General features: G+C 55.6%; 1 protein-coding gene across 1 annotated transcript; it reads left to right on the top strand.

Moving 5' to 3' along the window:
- The first annotated feature begins 352 nt into the window (after nucleotides 1-352).
- CDX1 (caudal type homeobox 1) lies at nucleotides 353-12,864 on the top strand. Its single transcript, XM_075101006.1, has 3 exons — nucleotides 353-894; nucleotides 12,215-12,360; nucleotides 12,573-12,864. Exons 1-3 carry the CDS (start codon nucleotides 468-470, stop codon nucleotides 12,777-12,779), a joined length of 780 nt encoding a protein of 259 aa, XP_074957107.1. The 5' UTR covers nucleotides 353-467; the 3' UTR covers nucleotides 12,780-12,864.
- The last annotated feature ends 5,183 nt before the right edge of the window (nucleotides 12,865-18,047 follow it).

The raw sequence follows: 18,047 nt of genomic DNA, 5'->3' as shown, positions 1-18,047 counted from the left end.
GGGTTCAGATGGCTTCAGGGAAGGGGTGGACTCCCTTGGGGCATCCTCATGGGCGACACCCACGATGCCCTAGTGTCTCCAAAACCAGCTGCTACAAAGGGACTGTGGTTGGTGGTGTGGGAACAGCTGTGGGGTGTTGACAACAGGGGGGACAGCGGTCCTTGGTGCTCGCTGGGGTCACCCACTGCCTCAGCCCCCTGCAGCCAGGGTGGGAGGTCTGAATTCGTCCCCCTCGTCCGCTGGGGTTCCTGCACTTTGAAATGCAAACCTGCCTTTCAATGCAAATGCTGCGAGAGGTTGGGCCCAATAAAAGCCTGTGGACAGGGAGGTGCCTGGCCCCGGGACACAGCTCCCCAAGGCGCCCAGGTGAGCGACGAAGGAGGGGCGGTCGCCTCCCTGCCAAACCAAACCCGGCCCGCAACCAGCAGAACAGCGGCACAGCATGTGTGCGGAGCTGGCCGGGGAAGATGTATGTAGGTTATCTTTTGGATAAGGACACCAACATGTATCCCAGCCCTGTCCGGCATCCCAGCCTCAACCTCAACCCCCAGAATTATGTGCCGGGGCCACCCCAGTACTCGGACTTTGCCAGCTACCACCATGTACCGGGGATTAATAGCGACCCGCACCATGGGCAGCCGGCGGCCGCCTGGGGCTCTCCCTACACCCCTGCCAAGGAGGACTGGCATTCCTACGGGACCACCGCTGCACCTTCCACTGCCAGCCCAGGGCAGTTTGGATTCAGCCCCCCAGATTTTAACGCCATCCAGCCCCCAGGGTCTGGACTCCTGCCTCCACCCATCAGCAGCTCAGTCCCCCAGCTCTCCCCTAATGCCCAGAGACGCACCCCGTACGAGTGGATGAGGCGCAGCATTCCCAGCACCAGCAACAACGGTAAGGAACCCCCCAGCCCTGCACTCTTGCGCCTTCCTCGGTGCAGAGGATCCCTGGGCTTGAAGTCCTGTGGGGCTGGATCCTGCTCCACAGCTCTCCCTGCATGGGGACTGCCAGGAGGAACAGCAGGCTTGGCCTGCCCTCTGCATGGCGCCTGGTCCCCAAAGAGCAGGGGGACCCCACTGCCGAGGTGGCAGGGGCCAAGGATGGGCAGGGAGAGTTCCGTCCTTCCACATTGCTGGAAGCCAGGGTTATATGGTTGGAAAGTTCTTTTCCCTGGCCAGTCTCTTCCCCTGGGATCCCAGGGCCCTGCCAGCCCCGAGGAGGTGTTGGACAGGGTGTCTGGTGTGTGCAAGGGTGAGCGTGCAGGGCTGCGGCTGAGAGCTGGCGCGCAGCTGCGTGTGGGAGCCCATGGACGGGGGTGTGTGCAGGTGTGTGCAAGATGCCTTATGCTGCATGCGTGTGTATTTGTGTACAGGTAAGGTACCATATGTATATATGAGAAGGGAAGGTGCTGCATGCGCTATGTGTATGTATGTAAGGTGTATTCAGTGCGCGTGAGGTGCTATAGGCTCTGTGTGCGTGTGCAACGTGCCATAAGCAGTATGTGCATATGGGGTTGGCTGTGTAGACAGTGTCGGTGAGCGTGTACAGGGGATGCTACATGCTCGATGTGTGTATGCAGGGTGCTGTGTGTTGAGGACAGCGCCGTGTGTGCTGCGTGTGCAAGGTGCGGTGTGTTCGCGTGTGCGATGCGTACGTGCACACATGGGGTGTGTGCAGGGTGCAGTGTGTGTGTGCATGTGGGGTGCATTTGGGGACGGTGCCACGTGGAGGGTGCATGTGGGTGCTCCAGGTGTGTGGGGGGGTGTGTATGTGGGGGTGTGTGTGTGTGCACAGCCTGTGGGTGCTGTACACTGCATGAGCGGGTGCCCCACTCCTGTGCTTACCAAGCGGCCGTGCTGTCCCCAGGGTCCTGTCCCTGCTGAACTCCTGACCTGGGGGTGGAGAGGGGGGAAGTGTCTGGCCAACTCCAGCCCCTGCCCGCTCTGGGTGGGGGGGCCCTGCTGGCCACTTCAAAGGCGGTGGGCAGATCCCCCCTTGAGGCCAGCCCAAATTGACAAGGGCTTTGCTTTGTCATGGAGATGGTGGCCGGCTCCTTTGGCAGCGAGGTGAGGTGCCGGACCCTTTGTGCTGCCCTGCCCGCACCCTTTCATCTTCCCCTCCAGGCTGCGATTGCTGCTGCCAGCCCAGCCTGGACCTGTCCTGCCTGCAGCGGGACCCTCTGCCCGCGGGGCTCACTCGGACCCTCCACCCCTGCCCCTCTCCCATGCTGGCCATGAGCTCTGCAGAGCACTGCTGGGGGCCAAACTCACTACAGGAGTGATCTGTGCATCTCTCGGGCCAGTTTGCTTTTTGTTGTCCCATATCTCTGGCACCGGGGCCAGGGCTCCCTGTTTGCAAGGTGTCTCCAATTTTAGGCTTGTTTCTGGCTCCCCTCTGTCCCTGCATGGGGCTGGCCAAGCCCCATGTAGACACCGAGATGCAAAGGGATCATGCAGAGATGCCTGGGGTCTTCCAGCACGGAAAATGGCTCCTCACATTGGCCAGATCCGTGTGGCGGGGATGGGGTTGTCCCAGCAGGACCAGTGGCTGCGGTGGAGCAGGGAGAACATCCCAAAAAAAGGAAAAAAACCAGCCCCAGTCTGGAAAGAGGAGGGGAGAGGCAGGCTGGTATTTCCAGGCCCTGTTTAGGGAAAAAAGCCTCCCCCATACCCAGTGATGGAGGCCCACAGGTGTGCTGGGGCTGAGGGCTTCCCTCTGCCCTGGGGTGGAAGGGGGGTGTCATTCTGCAGCTCCCCCGCAGCTGGGACCCAGCCACCTCTACGGATTTTGTAGGTCCGAGCGTCTCGGTTTCTTCTGAGGAAAGAGGTGGGAGAGAAAACTGATGAGGAGAGAAAGACATCAGCATGCCTCTCCTCTGGATCAAGGGCATGGTTTACACCCAGCAGCGGGGCTGAGATAAAACAGGGGCTTGAAAGTGCCTCTGATTGAGTTAGATGACAATTGAGTTGATTGAATTCTGGAAAAATATCATTAGTTGCTTGGTTTGTATCTCTTAGATTAAATACACACAAAGGGAGAAATAAATCAGCCTTGTTCCCTTTGCACGCAGCAGAGGAGCTGCCCCAGCCCAGCCCCAGCAATGTGGGGATGGGTGCTGGGTTGAAAGCCCCTTTCTTGTGGTGCTTCCTGAGGTCAGATGACCAGCAGGGTCCCTTTTTAAGGCACTTGCAGATTAAGGATCTGTCCTTGTGCCTCTGCTGGGTCCAAGCCCAGCGCTGCTGGTGCCAAGTGGCTGAAGGATTTGGCCGCAGCGGGACCATGTGCTGGGAGATGGTGGGATGCAGCCTGTGTTTTCCAGGGCTGCCTTTTAAATTTAAAAAAAACCCCACAACCTTTCTTGATTCAGCTTGAAAGAGAGCAGGGCAGAGATGGGTTTCACATAGATAAGGGTGACATTCTTAGATGAATTGTTTTACTGAAATCAATAAACTGGACTTGGATTGATTAACTACCCATCTCACCGCAGTGGGAATAGGAAATGAATATGCGGTCTTTTTTGCTATAAATAGCAACAGTTTCATTACGAATGCTATAAATCATAATACTTCAGAGGGTTGTAAATTAAGGTTCCCTCTCTGTCTTGCCTTGTATAAACAGCTCTTGGCTGCAGTCTGAAAGCTTTTGGGAAAGAGCTGTGGGGTGACAAGAGAAAATGTTATGCAGGGAATATGTGTGTGTTGGGGGCTTCTGCAAATGCGAGCCAGAGAAAAATCAATGAGAAATCTCTGAGTGACTCATTGCAGAGTCAGGCTTCACAGGGGGATGATTTTATATACCTGTTGCTAAATACGTGCGTGCTTCACCCGGCTGAGTCAAGATAAACCTGCAGCAGAAGGGATTGCGACGCCAGAGGGCTGATTGCTGGAAATTGGGAGTTAAAGAGAACCAAGCTGGAAGATGTCCCCAGGCCTCATTTCTCTCTCCGATGTCACCTCTTTTTCTGCTCATAAATTCTTCATGAGCAGTGTGTCAGAGCCTCATGCTTCCTTCTTATTCGCAATTATTTGCAAACTTCCCTGTGAATTGCACCCCGGCTCTATAAAAAGCTCAGGAAGACGGCTGGAAACGGCGCTGGCTGAACTTTGAAATTCACCCTCTGCTCGTTAGTTATGCAAATCCTCAGATACTGCCTCTGGTCTGGCTTTTAGGTCACTAATCAAGCCAGGGCCGCAGTGCTAAATATTGCAAGTGAAAGTGCAATTGGGGCATCCCTTGGGGAGGTGAATGTGCGCAGGGCTTCACGTGGTATTGGTGCCCGTGGTGCCTGGGCAGGTTTTGGGGTCATAGAGAGCAACTAGTGATGCTCCAAGCATGTGTAGGTGGTGGTTTGCTGGGTGTGCAGTTTTCCATCTCAGTTTTCACAATTTCCAGCTCAGCTTTCCAGCTCTATTTGTTGCCCTAGTGAGGTCCATAAAAGCTGGAGGGAAGAGTAAAAACCCCAGTAATGAGACAGAAATGTTTCCCCTGGACAGGCGGGGTTCATGCTATGCATGGTATGTTTTGGGGTGATGGTGGTGGCTGGAGGATGATGCATTTCCCTGGTCAGTTCCTGCATGGGGGACCCCTCTTTTATGACACAGTCACTCCCCATGAGATCCTTTGCTCCCCTGGGTCACGGTGTGTGCATGCATCGGGCCCCTCAGTCTTGTCCCCTTGAATTATTAACCCACAACCTGCTTCTGGCCCCAGCTGGGATTTGTTGACTGCTTAGCCTGCTGGCCAAGGTACAGGCCTTTCAAACTTTCCTAGAATTTACTTTCCTTGAACAAAAAGGGCTTCCCTGGAGCACTGGCAGTACCTACGTGATGGGCTTGGCTGGCTAATACCCTGGGATTAGCAGAGGGATACTTTAAAACTCTGGCCAATGGCAGATGTTTCCTACAGGGGACCCTTCAAGGACACCCACTCCAGCACTGTTAGGTTTGCAATCTCCCAGATAAGGGGCCGGATCCTTCCCCCGTGCTGCCCCACAGTAAGGATGGGCTGAGCCCTATGGGGCTGTGAAGAGGGAGAGGAGTCCTGGTGCCAAGCCAGCACCTTGCTGTCCACCTCCTCCTGCCACAGCTGGGCCAAATCCAGCCAGGCAGCTGATCCAGATGAGCTGGATCCAGGCTCTGTGCTGCAGGGCCAGCATGAAGGCAATACTCTGAAACGGGCTGTTTCCAGCCCGCATACGCTCGCCAGCCTGCATATGCCATCCTGGCACTCCTCATCCTCCCGCGCTGGTGTGGTCTTTGACCCCGCATGGGAGCCTGGCTGGCAGCGCTTGGCTTGGTGCTCATAAAACCATGGGAGCAACTGAAGGAATCTGCCAGTTGCCAAAATAAAGGGTTGAATCGCAGCAGGGCTGGGAAAAGCTTGCCCTAACACCCTGCTGCAGGCTGCTGCCCCTGGGGTTGAAGCGTCTCCTGTCATGTTGCTCCATGTCCGAGAGTGTGGGGTTGTGATGGCTTGCTGTAACCACCGACAACGTGCTCCTCGTGCTGCTGGGGATTGCAACCCCTGAGAGGAAGATGAGCCTTGCAGGAGGGATGCCTTTGCCCACAGGTGTGGGTGTGGGTGCAGATCTGGCCCTGTCCTGTTGTGCCAGCAGCATGGAGCCCAGCCAGGGCCAGCTCCTGTGCACTGGTCTGCACTCTCCAGGTCCAGCTCTTTGCCCAGGTGTTTCTGCCCCTTCCCAGCAGCCAGGCTGCCCTGTGTGGTTGTGCCATGCACCAAGCCCAGGTCTCTGCCTCCCGGCTCTGCCAGCCCCATAACCTCCAGGCAAGGAACTCCCAGCCACACACAGTCACTTATAGCAAAGCTGTGGGGCTTTTTTTGGATGCATAGATCTTGATCCTTTGTGAGCAGGAGACTAGAAAACCATCAGGACAAGCGGTGTGGTTTTAGAATCATAGAATCATAGAATTGTTTAGGTTGGAAAAGACCTTTAAGACCATCAAGTCCGACAGTTAACCCAGCACTGCCAAGTCCACCACTAAACCCTGTCCCTAAGCACCATATCTACAAGATTTTTAAATACCTGCAGGCATGGTGACTTAACCACTTCTCTGAGCAGCCTGTTCCAGTGCTTGACAACACTTTCAGTGAAGAAGTATTTCCTAATAACCAATCTAAACCTCCCCTGCTGCAACTCGAGGCCATTTCTCTTGTCCTGTCACTTGTTACTTGGGAGAAGAGACCAACCCCCACCTTGCTACAACCTCCTGTCAGGTAGTTGTAGAGAGCAATAAGGTGTCCCCTGAGGTTTAGGGACAGTGAAATGAGCTGGGCTGTCTGTCCCATGCGTCAGCATTACCACTGCATAGTGTGGCTGCTGTTGCCTCTGCTCAGCAGAGGGAGCATAGACCCCTCCGCACAGAAGCAGCTGGAGCACATCTGGCTGTCAGACAGGGGTGACTACAGCCAAACTGGAGGCTCCTGAGCATTCGGAACTGACCCCAGCTCTCTCCCAGGCCTGAGGTTTCTGCCATGGGACATCGCACTGCTGGCTGCCCCCCTCTTTGCAGTGTGTGTGTGGGATGGAGCTGCAGAAGGACTGGGGGTTAAGAGCCCCCCGCACTGACCCTGGGACTCCACTCTGGTTTGAAAGTACTTCTGTGCCTCAGTTTCTCTGTCCATAGCATTACCTAAGCTATGCCAGGGGTGGGGGGAAGTTTTCCTTGATGCTTTCCCTGGGGAGGAATGGCAAATCCTGATAGAGCACTGCTTCTTCTGGGCCAAGAGGATTTTATCCTCTTTGCAAGCAGATGCTGTTCATTCAGAATAAAGCAGCTGGCGAGAAAGCACCCACCCTGGGGGGGACAACCTTGTACCCCATCTTGCTGGACTTTAACTCCAGTGAAGACAAGTTCTTTCCCTGGTGCGCACTGGTGATGGGACATTCATACCTGATGTTGTTCAGCAGTAAAATATTGTAGTGCCATCAGATGGTGTGGAAACGCACCCAGTACAGACAGGCAGGCAGATGAGGCTGCACAGATGGAGGCACTGCATGGCCAGAGCGTGGCCAGGAAGGTGAGGCCACACAGGGCTGCTCCGGGAGCATGTTGTCCAGACTTTTCGCGCCAGTCATGCGAGGAGCTGCCACACAGCAGGGTGTGCAGAGCCACCGAGCAGCTGCGGGGCCCGCCACCCTGGCAGCAATGCCAGAGTCCCCCACACCAGCACCTCCCGTGCAAAGCAGCATGCAACGTGTCCGTGTCCCCGGGCCTCAGGGACCTCTGCAGTGGGGCGTGACAGCCGGCACCGCGGTGGGCTCTCATCTCAGCAGCTCCGGCAAGTGGGTTGGGGTTGCCCTACCCTGGATGCCCTGATCAGAGCCCTGATGGCTGCATAGCAGCTTCCCATGGAGCCAGGTTTTGCACCTGCAGCAATTTTGAGCTGCTTTGACCTGTGAAATAGAGACCTTTAGAAAAGTGCACAGGTTTATGCTCCTTGCTGCTGGCAGCTGTGCTGCTCGTGCTGTGGCTGGGAAGGCTGTGTCCTGCTCATAGGGATGCTCCATTTGGAGCGGGCCTGGTCCCCTCTTAGCTGTCCTGGGTGCACTGGGCTGGGTGAGTTGCTCTGTGGGACTGCAGGAAAGACAAGCTCCAAAAAACATACCCCAGCTCTTGCTCCTTCACTACTTGCTGCCTCCTCCCAGGGTGCTGCTGCCAACTCCATAGTCTCCCTGGTTTGAATCAGCCTTTTCCCAGTGCTTTCTAAAGCTGCTCTACACCAGCTTCAAAATACTCCATCACCCTATAACGTATCTGTTAGGGTGTTTGGGGGACTGTTTCTTATTGAAAGCCATCCTTTGGGCAGACCAAGGCTGGAGTGGGTGAATTACCATCACCCTGGCAGCCTCTGCCATAGCCATGGGGGTGCAGAGCCTGGGATGGCGGGTACAGGGATCTGGTTTGATTTTCCCTTCCCCTGTCCCTGCTTCTCCAGCAGCTGCAGTTCAGGGCAGGAGCTCCACCATCCCCATCCCCAGAGCAGGGCTGCAGGGGAGCGGATCTGGGCTGGGGGTCAGGACCTCGTACCCCCGCATGTGTGCGAGTGCGTGTGCATGTACACTCAGGAGTGTGTCCTTTGGGGTTTGCACAGCACATTAAAGCTATTCCCTTATCTAATCACGGCTCAGGTGAGTGCTATTAGGGTTATACATTAACAGTGGTAACGAAATCCTCTCCCCACGCAGCCATTGGCACTGCCTTGATCCCAAAGCTGAAACCCTTCCCACCGGCCCTGCGAATGGCTCCATTTGACTGCCTGGGTAGTTCCTTTGCCTGGTCTTTTGGGGACAAGAAGAAGGGACTTTAAATGCATAACAGGGCTGGAAGGGGCTAGCAGCTGTGCCAGGAGGCATCACCAGCATCCCCTTTGCACCCCATGTACCTACCCCGTGCTCTCTCCCGGTGCAGCAGCAGCAGTTCTGGGCTATCCTGGTGCTGTGGGACAGCTCAGTCCACCTCCGATGGGCTTCCCTGGAAATTCGGGAGCAGCCCCATCTCTCTGCTTGGCCATGCTCCCCGCTGCAGCGCTGGGGTTTCCCCATAGGTACGAGGGCTCTCCATAAGGAGCCAGGCTGCCTTGACCTGAATTTCCTCTTTCCTTTCACAGAGCCATAAAAAGTCTCCAGGAGAGAGTTAAGTGTAACCCAGCATTCATATTCGAGGTAGTTGAATTATTCATTGTCAATAGTATTTCTTGCGAGTCCTTTTCTTTTCCTTGTGAATCACCCACAACACGTTCCCGAATTCAGCAAACATCACCGAAACCATCAATTAGTTGAGATGAATAACTTTCCATCTCTGGCTTAGTTGTGAGCCCTCTGCTTTGAGTCTTTGCTACCTGATATTGGGCGGCGAGAGACTGGTGCCCAGCGCACACAGTGACCGCTCGCCCGCATGGCCGAGTATCTGCCAGGCCTGAGGCAAAGCACAGGCTGCATCAGGGCTGAACGGTGAAAAGGAAATAGCAAAGAACAAGCCATGACGGATTTATTTACAGCTGCAGCAGGAAATAATAATTCCTCCTGAAATTCATTGCATACATGGTATTCACAAACCGCCCTCTTTCTTTATTCTTTAATGCTTTTTTTACTTTATTTGTCAGTTCCATTGCTCCAGCTGTTTTTTTCTCCAAGCAGCAGTATCCAAATAGCAATATTGAAAATAAGATAATTTTTAATTCATTATATCTTCAGAGAGGTTTTTGCTTTTGAATGCAAAAAAAAAAGAGATAAATTTATATGAGAAAGAAAAAAAACTTGTAGGAGTCCCTGAGCCTGGAGCAGACAGAGGAAGCCTGGCTTCTCACGGAGCTGCTAAACCCTGCATAAATCTCTGCCGGCGCCTCTGGTTTATTCTGTAACTCCCTGGGAATCCCTGTGTTTGCAGATTCAGCACAGGTCCCTCCTGGGATGGGGTGCAGAAGTCCTTATGCTGAGAAACCCTTCTCGGGCGGGGTGGCAGGAGGAGGCAGTGACCCCATGGGCAGGGCAGGGGTCCTGTGGGAGATCAAGAGGTCCCACATGGGCCGGATACCCCCAGCAGCGCTCCAGCACCACACTATGCCATGGTCGGTTTTGTTTCGAGCCACCAAGGCCGATGTGTGCCAAAGAGGAGCCAAAAGCCCAGGAATGCTGCTGTAGATCCCTCTTGCACTAAACTGCTGCGTTTCAGCCACGTGTCTGCAGACATCTCCATACACATCTTGCTCAATCAAATTACCTTTTTTACCCTGTTTTTACCTGCAGAGTCACCCTGTGTGGCCAGAGACAGGTTTGCTCTTGGCGGTGGTGAGGAGGGATTAGATGTTCACTTCCAAACAGCCCTGGGATGAGCTGGGCCTCCCGCTCTCCAAAGTGGTGGCTGAATTAATCACATCCCTCAAGTATGAGTTAGTGTCTAAAGCCCAGCTCTGGTGCTGGGAGATTTGGTTTCTACTCATGGCCATGTTGCAGCCTTGCCATGCTCCTACCCTCCCCCTTTTGGTGCTGCCTGGGGTCAGCGCTGGGACCCTTGGCTGTCCTGGCCAGCCCCTGGCATCATCCTACTCACGTTGTGCTGAGTCCTTGCCAGCACCTACTTCCAGGACCAATGGCAGGAGGACAGCAAGAGTGACATATTGATGGAAATTGAGAGCTAACTTGAATTGCAGGGCCACTGCTTTTGTGCTTGGGAGCACTTGGGTCAAGACCCAGCAGGGTGAGACGCCTCCCGTGCCCACCCCCGCTCCCACGTGCACCCAGGGGTGCACACACACACTCATGCACTTCCACGTGTGGTTTGCTCGGTGGCCTATGGCAGGAGCTGGACCTGCAGGTTTTTGCTGATTTAGTAGAAAACCAACTGCTTTTTGGCATCCCACGGGATGCTGGAGGGAAAACGACCCCAGGGGAGCCCCTCTCCCACTCACAGCGTAATGTGGCCGTGGGTTGTCCTGTCTCCAGTGGTCTTTTACATTTATCTTTCAACATCAGAGGTGGCTTAGGAAAGCCCCCATCTCCTTGCAATGGGGAAGCATGGGAAAGTCACCCTTAAAAATAAAATTGAGTTGGTTGTGAAACAGATTTGCAGCCCGGGGATTGGGGTTCTGCTGTGTGGAGATTCTCTGATGACTGATTACAGTTGAGTCCTCTCTGGAGTCTCTGAAACACAGTTTTGCTCTTTGCCACCCAAAGTCCTGATTCCACTAGGATGGTCCGAATTTAATAATATTGCTGAGGTGTCTAGATATCGATCAGATTTGATCGAAACTGATGGATGTGCCAAGCACTTGTTAGGCAGAATGGATGAATAGGATGGCAGGCACACAAAGATCCCTTTCTTGGGGGAAGAAGGCTGTAAGCAAGATTATACAGATTGCTGGGTCACTAGAAATCCCTCCCTGCACATCTTCAGCAGTGATGGGCAGTATGCTGTCCACACCGGTACATCCAGGGCAGCCCCAGGGCAATCCATGGAGCGGTTCTGGGCTTGCTCCTGCCCCTTCCCATGGCAGCACCGCTCTCAGCAGCAGAAAGTCAGGAGATGATGGGCAAACATGTCTGCCAGGCAAACAAATGGCCGGGCTCCCAGTGAGAAGGACAGTGGCTGATCAGCTGAAAGCACAGCTCTGTCCCTCCCAACGCTCTGGAACAGGATTTTGTTATTCAGGGTGGAGAAGTAAATATTCACAGCTGTGTTTATTCCCTGCCTGTGCGCTCTTTTGCAGAGGAAAGCACCAGCAACTTGTCAGCAAACTGCCGGGCATGGGTGCCCTTCCTTGAAGTGCCACCCACACCCCCACCAGTGCCACCCTCTGCCCCCAGCCCAGGCAGAGTTCAAGCAGTTGGCTCTTGCTCTGCAGCCTGCCCTGCGTGTGTGCGATTTAATGAAGAAGCTAATGGAGAAGGCACTGGGATATTTTTTACTGTATTTTTCTGCTAGAAAGTGGCAGGTGCTGCCTCATGCACAGAGAAGATGTGGGGCTGGATGGCCCCAAACTCTGACTGTACCTGGAGGGCCCCAAGGCGAGATTTGGGCTGGCTTTGGTCAAACACAGCTGGCCCATGGGTCCAGTCCCTGGGAGTGCTTGTGCATCATGTGGGCTTTCCTCAGTGCATCTTTAAAGACTGCACTGAAAGAATAAGCTGCTGCCCTCTTCTGAGCTCCATATCAGGAGGAGGAAAAGAACCCTCTGGGTGGCAGAGAAATGCTGTCATCCCTGGGTTTTCCCTTTTTCCCCTGTCCTGATCCGTGTTCCTTCGAGTGATGGCACTTTGGGTTTGGGCTTCCTGGCAGAGAGCTGGGCTTCCCTCCCTGCCTCCCAGGCCTGCAGCTTGTCCTCAGCCCACCGCAGGGCTGGCAGCTCTGCTCCTCTTGGGGACGGTGTGTCACAGCACATAGGATTTATAGTCCATCTTCTTGAGATGCCTCTGAATCCCTTCTGTCTTTCCACCAAGGAATATACCCAATGCTTTCCAACATGGAGAAACACCCTGGTGCTACCCAGGATGGACATTAAATCCAGTAGGACCCTCACAACTCTCTTTTCCACTGATCTCCAAGGCATTGCCATGTTTCTCCTGAGCTCTCCACAGGTGGCTGTGTAGCTTCTCCATGTCCTTGGTGATGGTCCTGCCCATTCCATGTCCTCAGTGATGCTCCTACCCATCCCTTCCATCACTGTCAGCTCACCCCTGCTCTGCTCTCTCTGCCAGGCAAGACCAGGACAAAAGACAAGTACCGGGTGGTTTATACAGACCACCAGCGCCTGGAGCTGGAGAAGGAGTTTCACTACAGCCGCTATATCACCATCCGCCGCAAGGCTGAGCTGGCCGCTGACCTTGGGCTCACTGAACGGCAGGTCAGTGCTGCAGTGTCCCAGGAAAACCCGTGTCCGGGGTGGAGATGGGGCTGGGGAGGGGAGGGCTGCAACCCAAGCAGGCAGCAGTGGTCCCACCTTACTCCGCATCTCTGTCTTCTCTTCCAAAGCCCAGGATGCTCTCCCTGCCCCAGGGGGACCCCAAGTGTTGCACCTGTCCCCATTTCTGCATTGCCATCTTTGTTTTTCTGCAGGTGAAAATCTGGTTTCAAAATCGGAGGGCAAAGGAGAGGAAGGTGAACAAGAAGAAGATGCAGCAGCAAAGCCAGCCCACCAGCACCACCACACCAACCCCACCGGCCGTCGGCACGCCAGGACCCATCGGAGGCCTCTGCAGCAGCAGTGCCCCAAACCTCGTCTCCTCATCTCCGCTGATGATCAAGGAGGAATTCATGCCTTAACCTCCTTCACCAGCTATAGACACCAAGAGATAAGCACTATGCAGCAGAGCCCAGCCGGTCATGTGCTCTGAAGAGTGACAGCCCCTTCCCAAAGACACCATGATCCTCAGCTGAACCAACAGGGTGGCCAGCAAGGCTGGGCGAGGTGGCACCAGGACCTTCCCAAGGGGCTGGTGGGCTCTCTCCTATGTAAAAACCATAGGTTAGGTAGTATTGCTCTCCTGTAGGAAATGTGCACTGGTCTGGTCTCTGGTATTTGTAGCCCAAAGCAAAGTCCTAATGTCAGCAGAAGGAAGGGGGTGGTGGATGGCTTTCCCTTGGAGCTTCAGGTGGAGCTGGTAGGACGCTTCCTTCAGTCCTCCTTGCGATCCATCTGCCTGGTGCTTTTCGGGCAGTTTGAACAAGACTGAACTAGAAAAAGACCTGGCTGGACTCAGGGCAAAACAAATTTCTGCTGAGCTGGTCTCCTGGGTCTGCCGCACTGGGAAGAGGGGTGCCGAAGGCAGAGCGAGTTGGGCTGCAGGAGCCAGGCAGGACCCTCGGCCATGGGACCCAAGGGGTGACTCCTTCAAGCCATGGTGATGGTGGTGAGCCAGAGCACACCCTTGGCAAGAGTCCCTGCACATCCCCACCCATGTCCCCCAGCCACCCTGACAGTGCCCACTCCTGTGCCCCCAGATCTGCCCCTGCAGTCACAAAGACCCATGCAGAGAGTGTCCAGCAGCCCTGGTGCCCCGGTTGTGCCATGGCAAGGCAACACTGCAGACATCCTCCACCCAGAGCACAGGAGGAGGAGAGGAGAGGAGAGGAGAGGAGAGGAGAGGAGAGGAGAGGAGAGGAGAGGAGAGGAGAGGAGAGGAGAGGAGAGGAGAGGAGAGGAGAGGAGCGTGGGCATGGGTGTTTTGGAGATAGACCACCCTGCTGAGCCCTGAGACCTCCTTACAGTGGGGAAGGGGAGGGAACAGGAGAACAAGAAGGTTTATCATTGGGACAGGGTGGAAGAACCAGCCCCAGGCCATCCAGAAGAGCCGATACCTGGGAGAGCTTTGTGGTGCTGCTCCAAGGGAGCACAGCTGCTGCTGGCACTGGGATCTGATGTCACCAGGGTGGACAGGGACCATCTCAGGCAGAGGAAGGACTGGCATATGCCCTGGTGTTAGGTCATAGACAGGTGGTTTCCAGAAAGAGCAGTGGGTTTCCCCAATTTTATTCAAAGCCCAAAGGGCTCCAGGTTTCGCTTTCCATCTCCCCTCTCCTCAGTGCACTGCACCACTTCTCGCCCACTGTGTGCCCTATGCCAGTAACTGATATCCCCTTTTTCGTGCTGGTGAACTGCTGCTGAAATGTCCCTTCACCCTGCTGAGTCCTGACCACTGTATTGGCCCAGGTTTCTGATGTCCCAAAGGCCAGCGGGACATGGCTGGGACACAGAGGGTCTGGAGCTCTTGCCTGTGGCTGTGCTGGGTGCTCCTGGGCCATGGCTTCCCAAGACTGACAGGGATGAGGGTGCATGGGCCTCATATGGCAGCTCACATGACGTTTCCCAGTGGCACTTCTCTGAGCTCCAGAAAGGTGGAGCAGCAGATATGTCCCCTGCTGCCTGCAGTGAATCCAGTCTCGTCACACCCGACACCGCTGGTGCATTGCACCCCTCGGCCACCTTGTCCACTGCCAGCCTCACACCTCTCACAGCCCCTCATGGCCCAGAAAACAAGGGGCACAGGCATGCTGCTGCTTTTACAAGCAGGTCCCTGCCATCCCACTGCGTCTGCCACTCCGCTCCAGCTCTTGTAGGATTTGGGTCTCCCTCCCACAGGGGCTGCTAACACCTCCCTCGGCCACCGCTGCCAGCTGCGCTCAGTGGCAAGGATGAATGTTTGCATTGGCTTGGGACTTTGGCTCAGACTTTGTGTATATAAGGCAGAACTGGTTTTCCTTTTTATTTTTTAGGCATCAGTGAAAATAAAAGCGAGCAGGAATCCCGCACACCATGGGTTTGTTGCTGTCTCCTCCCAGCCTGTGGTGCTGTGGGAGGTGAGGAATGCCGGCTCCGCAGTCTGAAGCCCATGAGCATGGCCAGGGTAGGGAGGGAGGGGTCCTGCCCAGCCCCACCAAAAATGGTGCAGGTGGGTGTCTTGATGGAGCAGCCTTGGCCCTGTAGCATGTGGTGTGTCCATCCTGCAGGGGCATTGCTGGGGGTGGCATGGCCTTTACCACTGAGAGGGCTGGCTGTGCCAGGCAACCTGACGGCTGCAAACTGACAGCCCCAGGGGCAGCCGGGGAAAGGGTGAGGCCAGGCTCAGGCTGGTGGAGGCCAAAGAACAAGGCCAGCTGCCCACGGACGTGGCCACCTCCCATTGGCGCCTCCTGGCCTCTAATCTTGTTTTATGGCTGTTGATGGGCTGAATATCCTCCTTGTCCAAGAAGAGCAAACAGAGAATGAGGATGTGAGATAGTGCGTGGGACAGCTGGCATCAATGCCCAGCACTCCTCTTTCTACCCCAGCCACGTACCCCTGGTCCTGCTGGGCACCGAGCAAGGGACTGCCTTCGAATCCCTGCCCAAAACGGTTCCTCCAGCCCCAAAATGTGCCAAGTGTGGCCTGGAAAGAGGCAGGGATATGTGGGCTGAGGTGCCCAGGCAGGGCAAATGGCTGTGGAGGACATTTGATGCAGAATAAAGTCCTAATGGGTGGAGCAGATGGAGGAGCAGGGGCAGGATGAGGTGGCGTTGCAGAGAGTGGGACAGAGTGAAGGTTTTTTTTCCTGGTATTGCAACAGTGGCTGCACCTACTATTGCACACTGGTGACCGCTCACTGGCACGGTGCTTGGGCTGCCTGCAGCACAGGACCACCACCTCCCTGCACCCCTGCAAGGGGATGTAGGGTATTAGGAGCTGAAACAGGCCAGGGCAGGCAAAAGAAATGGAGGTGGTGCCATATGGGAAAAGGGATGGGACTGGATGGGCCACCTGCCCAAAGAGCTGGGCCAGACAGGATCAACTGGGGTCCACTTCTGCATGGTTCCCATGCCAGGGGCTGGCTCCTCCACACCCATCCTCCTCCCTCGCCAGGATTCGCCTGACTTTAACGTCCAATTTTGTCATTGCCACATGGGGACTGGCTGGTGGGATCTTGCCCTGACAGGGGATGGGTGGTAGCAGCCAGGCCCCTGACGTGACCATCGCCTGCAAGGTCTCCTCAAGGGGGAAGCTTGAAGGGGAACAGAGTCCTGGGTGAGGGGATGAAATGTGCATTTCCCAAATTCACTTGCTGTGTTGGGGTGCCCATGGAGGGCAAAGGGCTGGGCTGGAGGGAAGATGCTCCGCTGTTCACTCAGAGAGGCTGCGGGTGCCGTTGACAGGATGAAATTCCAACTGATACTCTAATCTGGCGCCTGCCTGTTTGCACAGTAGGGTAAAAGTCCAGCGAGCCGTGGGCTGTGCCCTTGGGTCCCTGCCACCCATGTGTGCACAGGGAGCCAGCGCTGTCGGGAAGAGGCAATAAATGCACCCACACACCCAGCCACCCCTTCCCCCAACACACACACACCCCCCTTGGCCGGGTGACGAAATGCATCTGCTGCGTCCCCACTCCCGTGTCCTCCCCTGCCTCCCTCCAGCCGTTGTTTGGGCAGGGATGGGTGAGCCCTGCAGAGTCACCACAATGCCAGGAAAGGGACTGGTGGACCCCATGTCCCCACCAGCTTTAGGAACTTTGGTCCAAACCCCCTGGACACATGTTACCTTGACGGTTGCATCCCCAGCAGGTAAGTGGCACCCAGTTTTAGCACCAGCAGTCGCTGTGTCCGAAGCCGCATGGCCCCACATCGAGCTTGCTCCTTATGGGTACAGCCCGGCTCTATGGCCAGGGGAACCTGGCAACTGTCCTCAACAAGCCCCCTCAGTTTCTTCCCGTTCCTTCCTCTGTGCTTCCCACTGGCTCCCGCTGCCCGGCTGCACCCCTCCTCAGAGAAATCTTGACATCATCATCAAAATAAGGCCATGCGCACCAGGTGGCCGAAAATGCTGCCGGCCTGCCAGCAGCCTCCGGCATGGCATGCTTCCCAGCAGTGACTAACCAGAGTGCCGCTGCCGTTGTTGCCTTCCTCGTGTCTCGCAGAGCAGATCTGGGTACGGTCCCATCTTGCTATCAGCCACCTTTTTGCCTCTTCCCGGGTAGCTGCCACCAGGATGTGGGTAGGCTGCCAGAGCAGGGTGGGAAAAGGTAATCCCCTAGCCTGTGCGCTGCCATCTCTTTTGCCACTGATGGCAGGCAGCGCGGACAGTGCCAGGGCCTGTCGGGCACTGCATCGGGATGGAGAGACACGTGTTTGTTTTCCTGTGGCCCTACCACCCTGTTGCACCCATGCTTCAGCCCATGGAAAGGGAAAGGTTTACTTGATGTCCCAGGGGTGGCGTGGGAGAAGGCAAAGCTTGCTAGGAAATGCTTGCAAGCCCTGTGTATGCTCCCTAGTGCTGGGACCTTGGGGATCAGGGCATAGGGACAGCTGTGCAACACCACCATCCTCTGCCTGAGCTCTCCTGGGCTTTCTGGGGTCCCTGGACTGCACTGCTCTTCACGGGAACACCACTCTGCCTCCTACTGCCTCTGGCAGGTGTTATTCCATGAAGTAGGTCTCTTTCTGGCTCCAGGGTGATGCCAGACTTGAGCCAGCCCTGCAACGAGATGCTGGAGCACCCCAGATAGCCAGGGTGGGCTCTCTGCTCCCAAATGGTCCCAGGCGATGGAGAGCTGAAGGTGCTACCAGAGCAGCACCAGCCAAACCAGAAAAGTGAGCTCCAGACACAGAACATCTCACCAGCAGCAGTATTAACAGGGACATTTCAAGGTAGTGGTAGCCCTGGATGTCTCTGCTGGTAAATAATGCCCTGGAGGCAAGAAGACAGGGGCTTCAAATCCACCCAGGGAAGACTGGGTGGTTTGTGCAGGGCTTGGTCCATGCTGGCAACGCAAGGCTGGGGCAGCTGTAGCAAGGTGGCACCAGCCTGTCCCCTCCTATGCTGTGGCAGTGGCCATGGCACACTTCCCTTTAAGTGAATCCCAAGGGAAAAAGCCAAAGGGGTGATTCAGATCACACAGGCATGAAAGGCAAAAAAAGCATCCCTGCCCCTAGCAGGAAGGGTTTGGCTAGGAAAGTGCCCTGGCTGCCAGCCTGTCCAGCTCTGGGCTCAGCATTCCCCACCAGCATCCCAGCAGAGGGAAAAGCAATGGATAAGTCCAAGGCAGATAAAACCTGGATCGGTGA

This window comes from Phalacrocorax aristotelis, chromosome 8 (assembly GCF_949628215.1).
Source record: "Phalacrocorax aristotelis chromosome 8, bGulAri2.1, whole genome shotgun sequence".
NCBI classification, from domain to species: Eukaryota; Metazoa; Chordata; class Aves; order Suliformes; family Phalacrocoracidae; genus Phalacrocorax; species Phalacrocorax aristotelis.
Note: the sequence above shows the minus strand (reverse complement) of the source record. Positions and strands in the feature narration are given on the sequence as shown.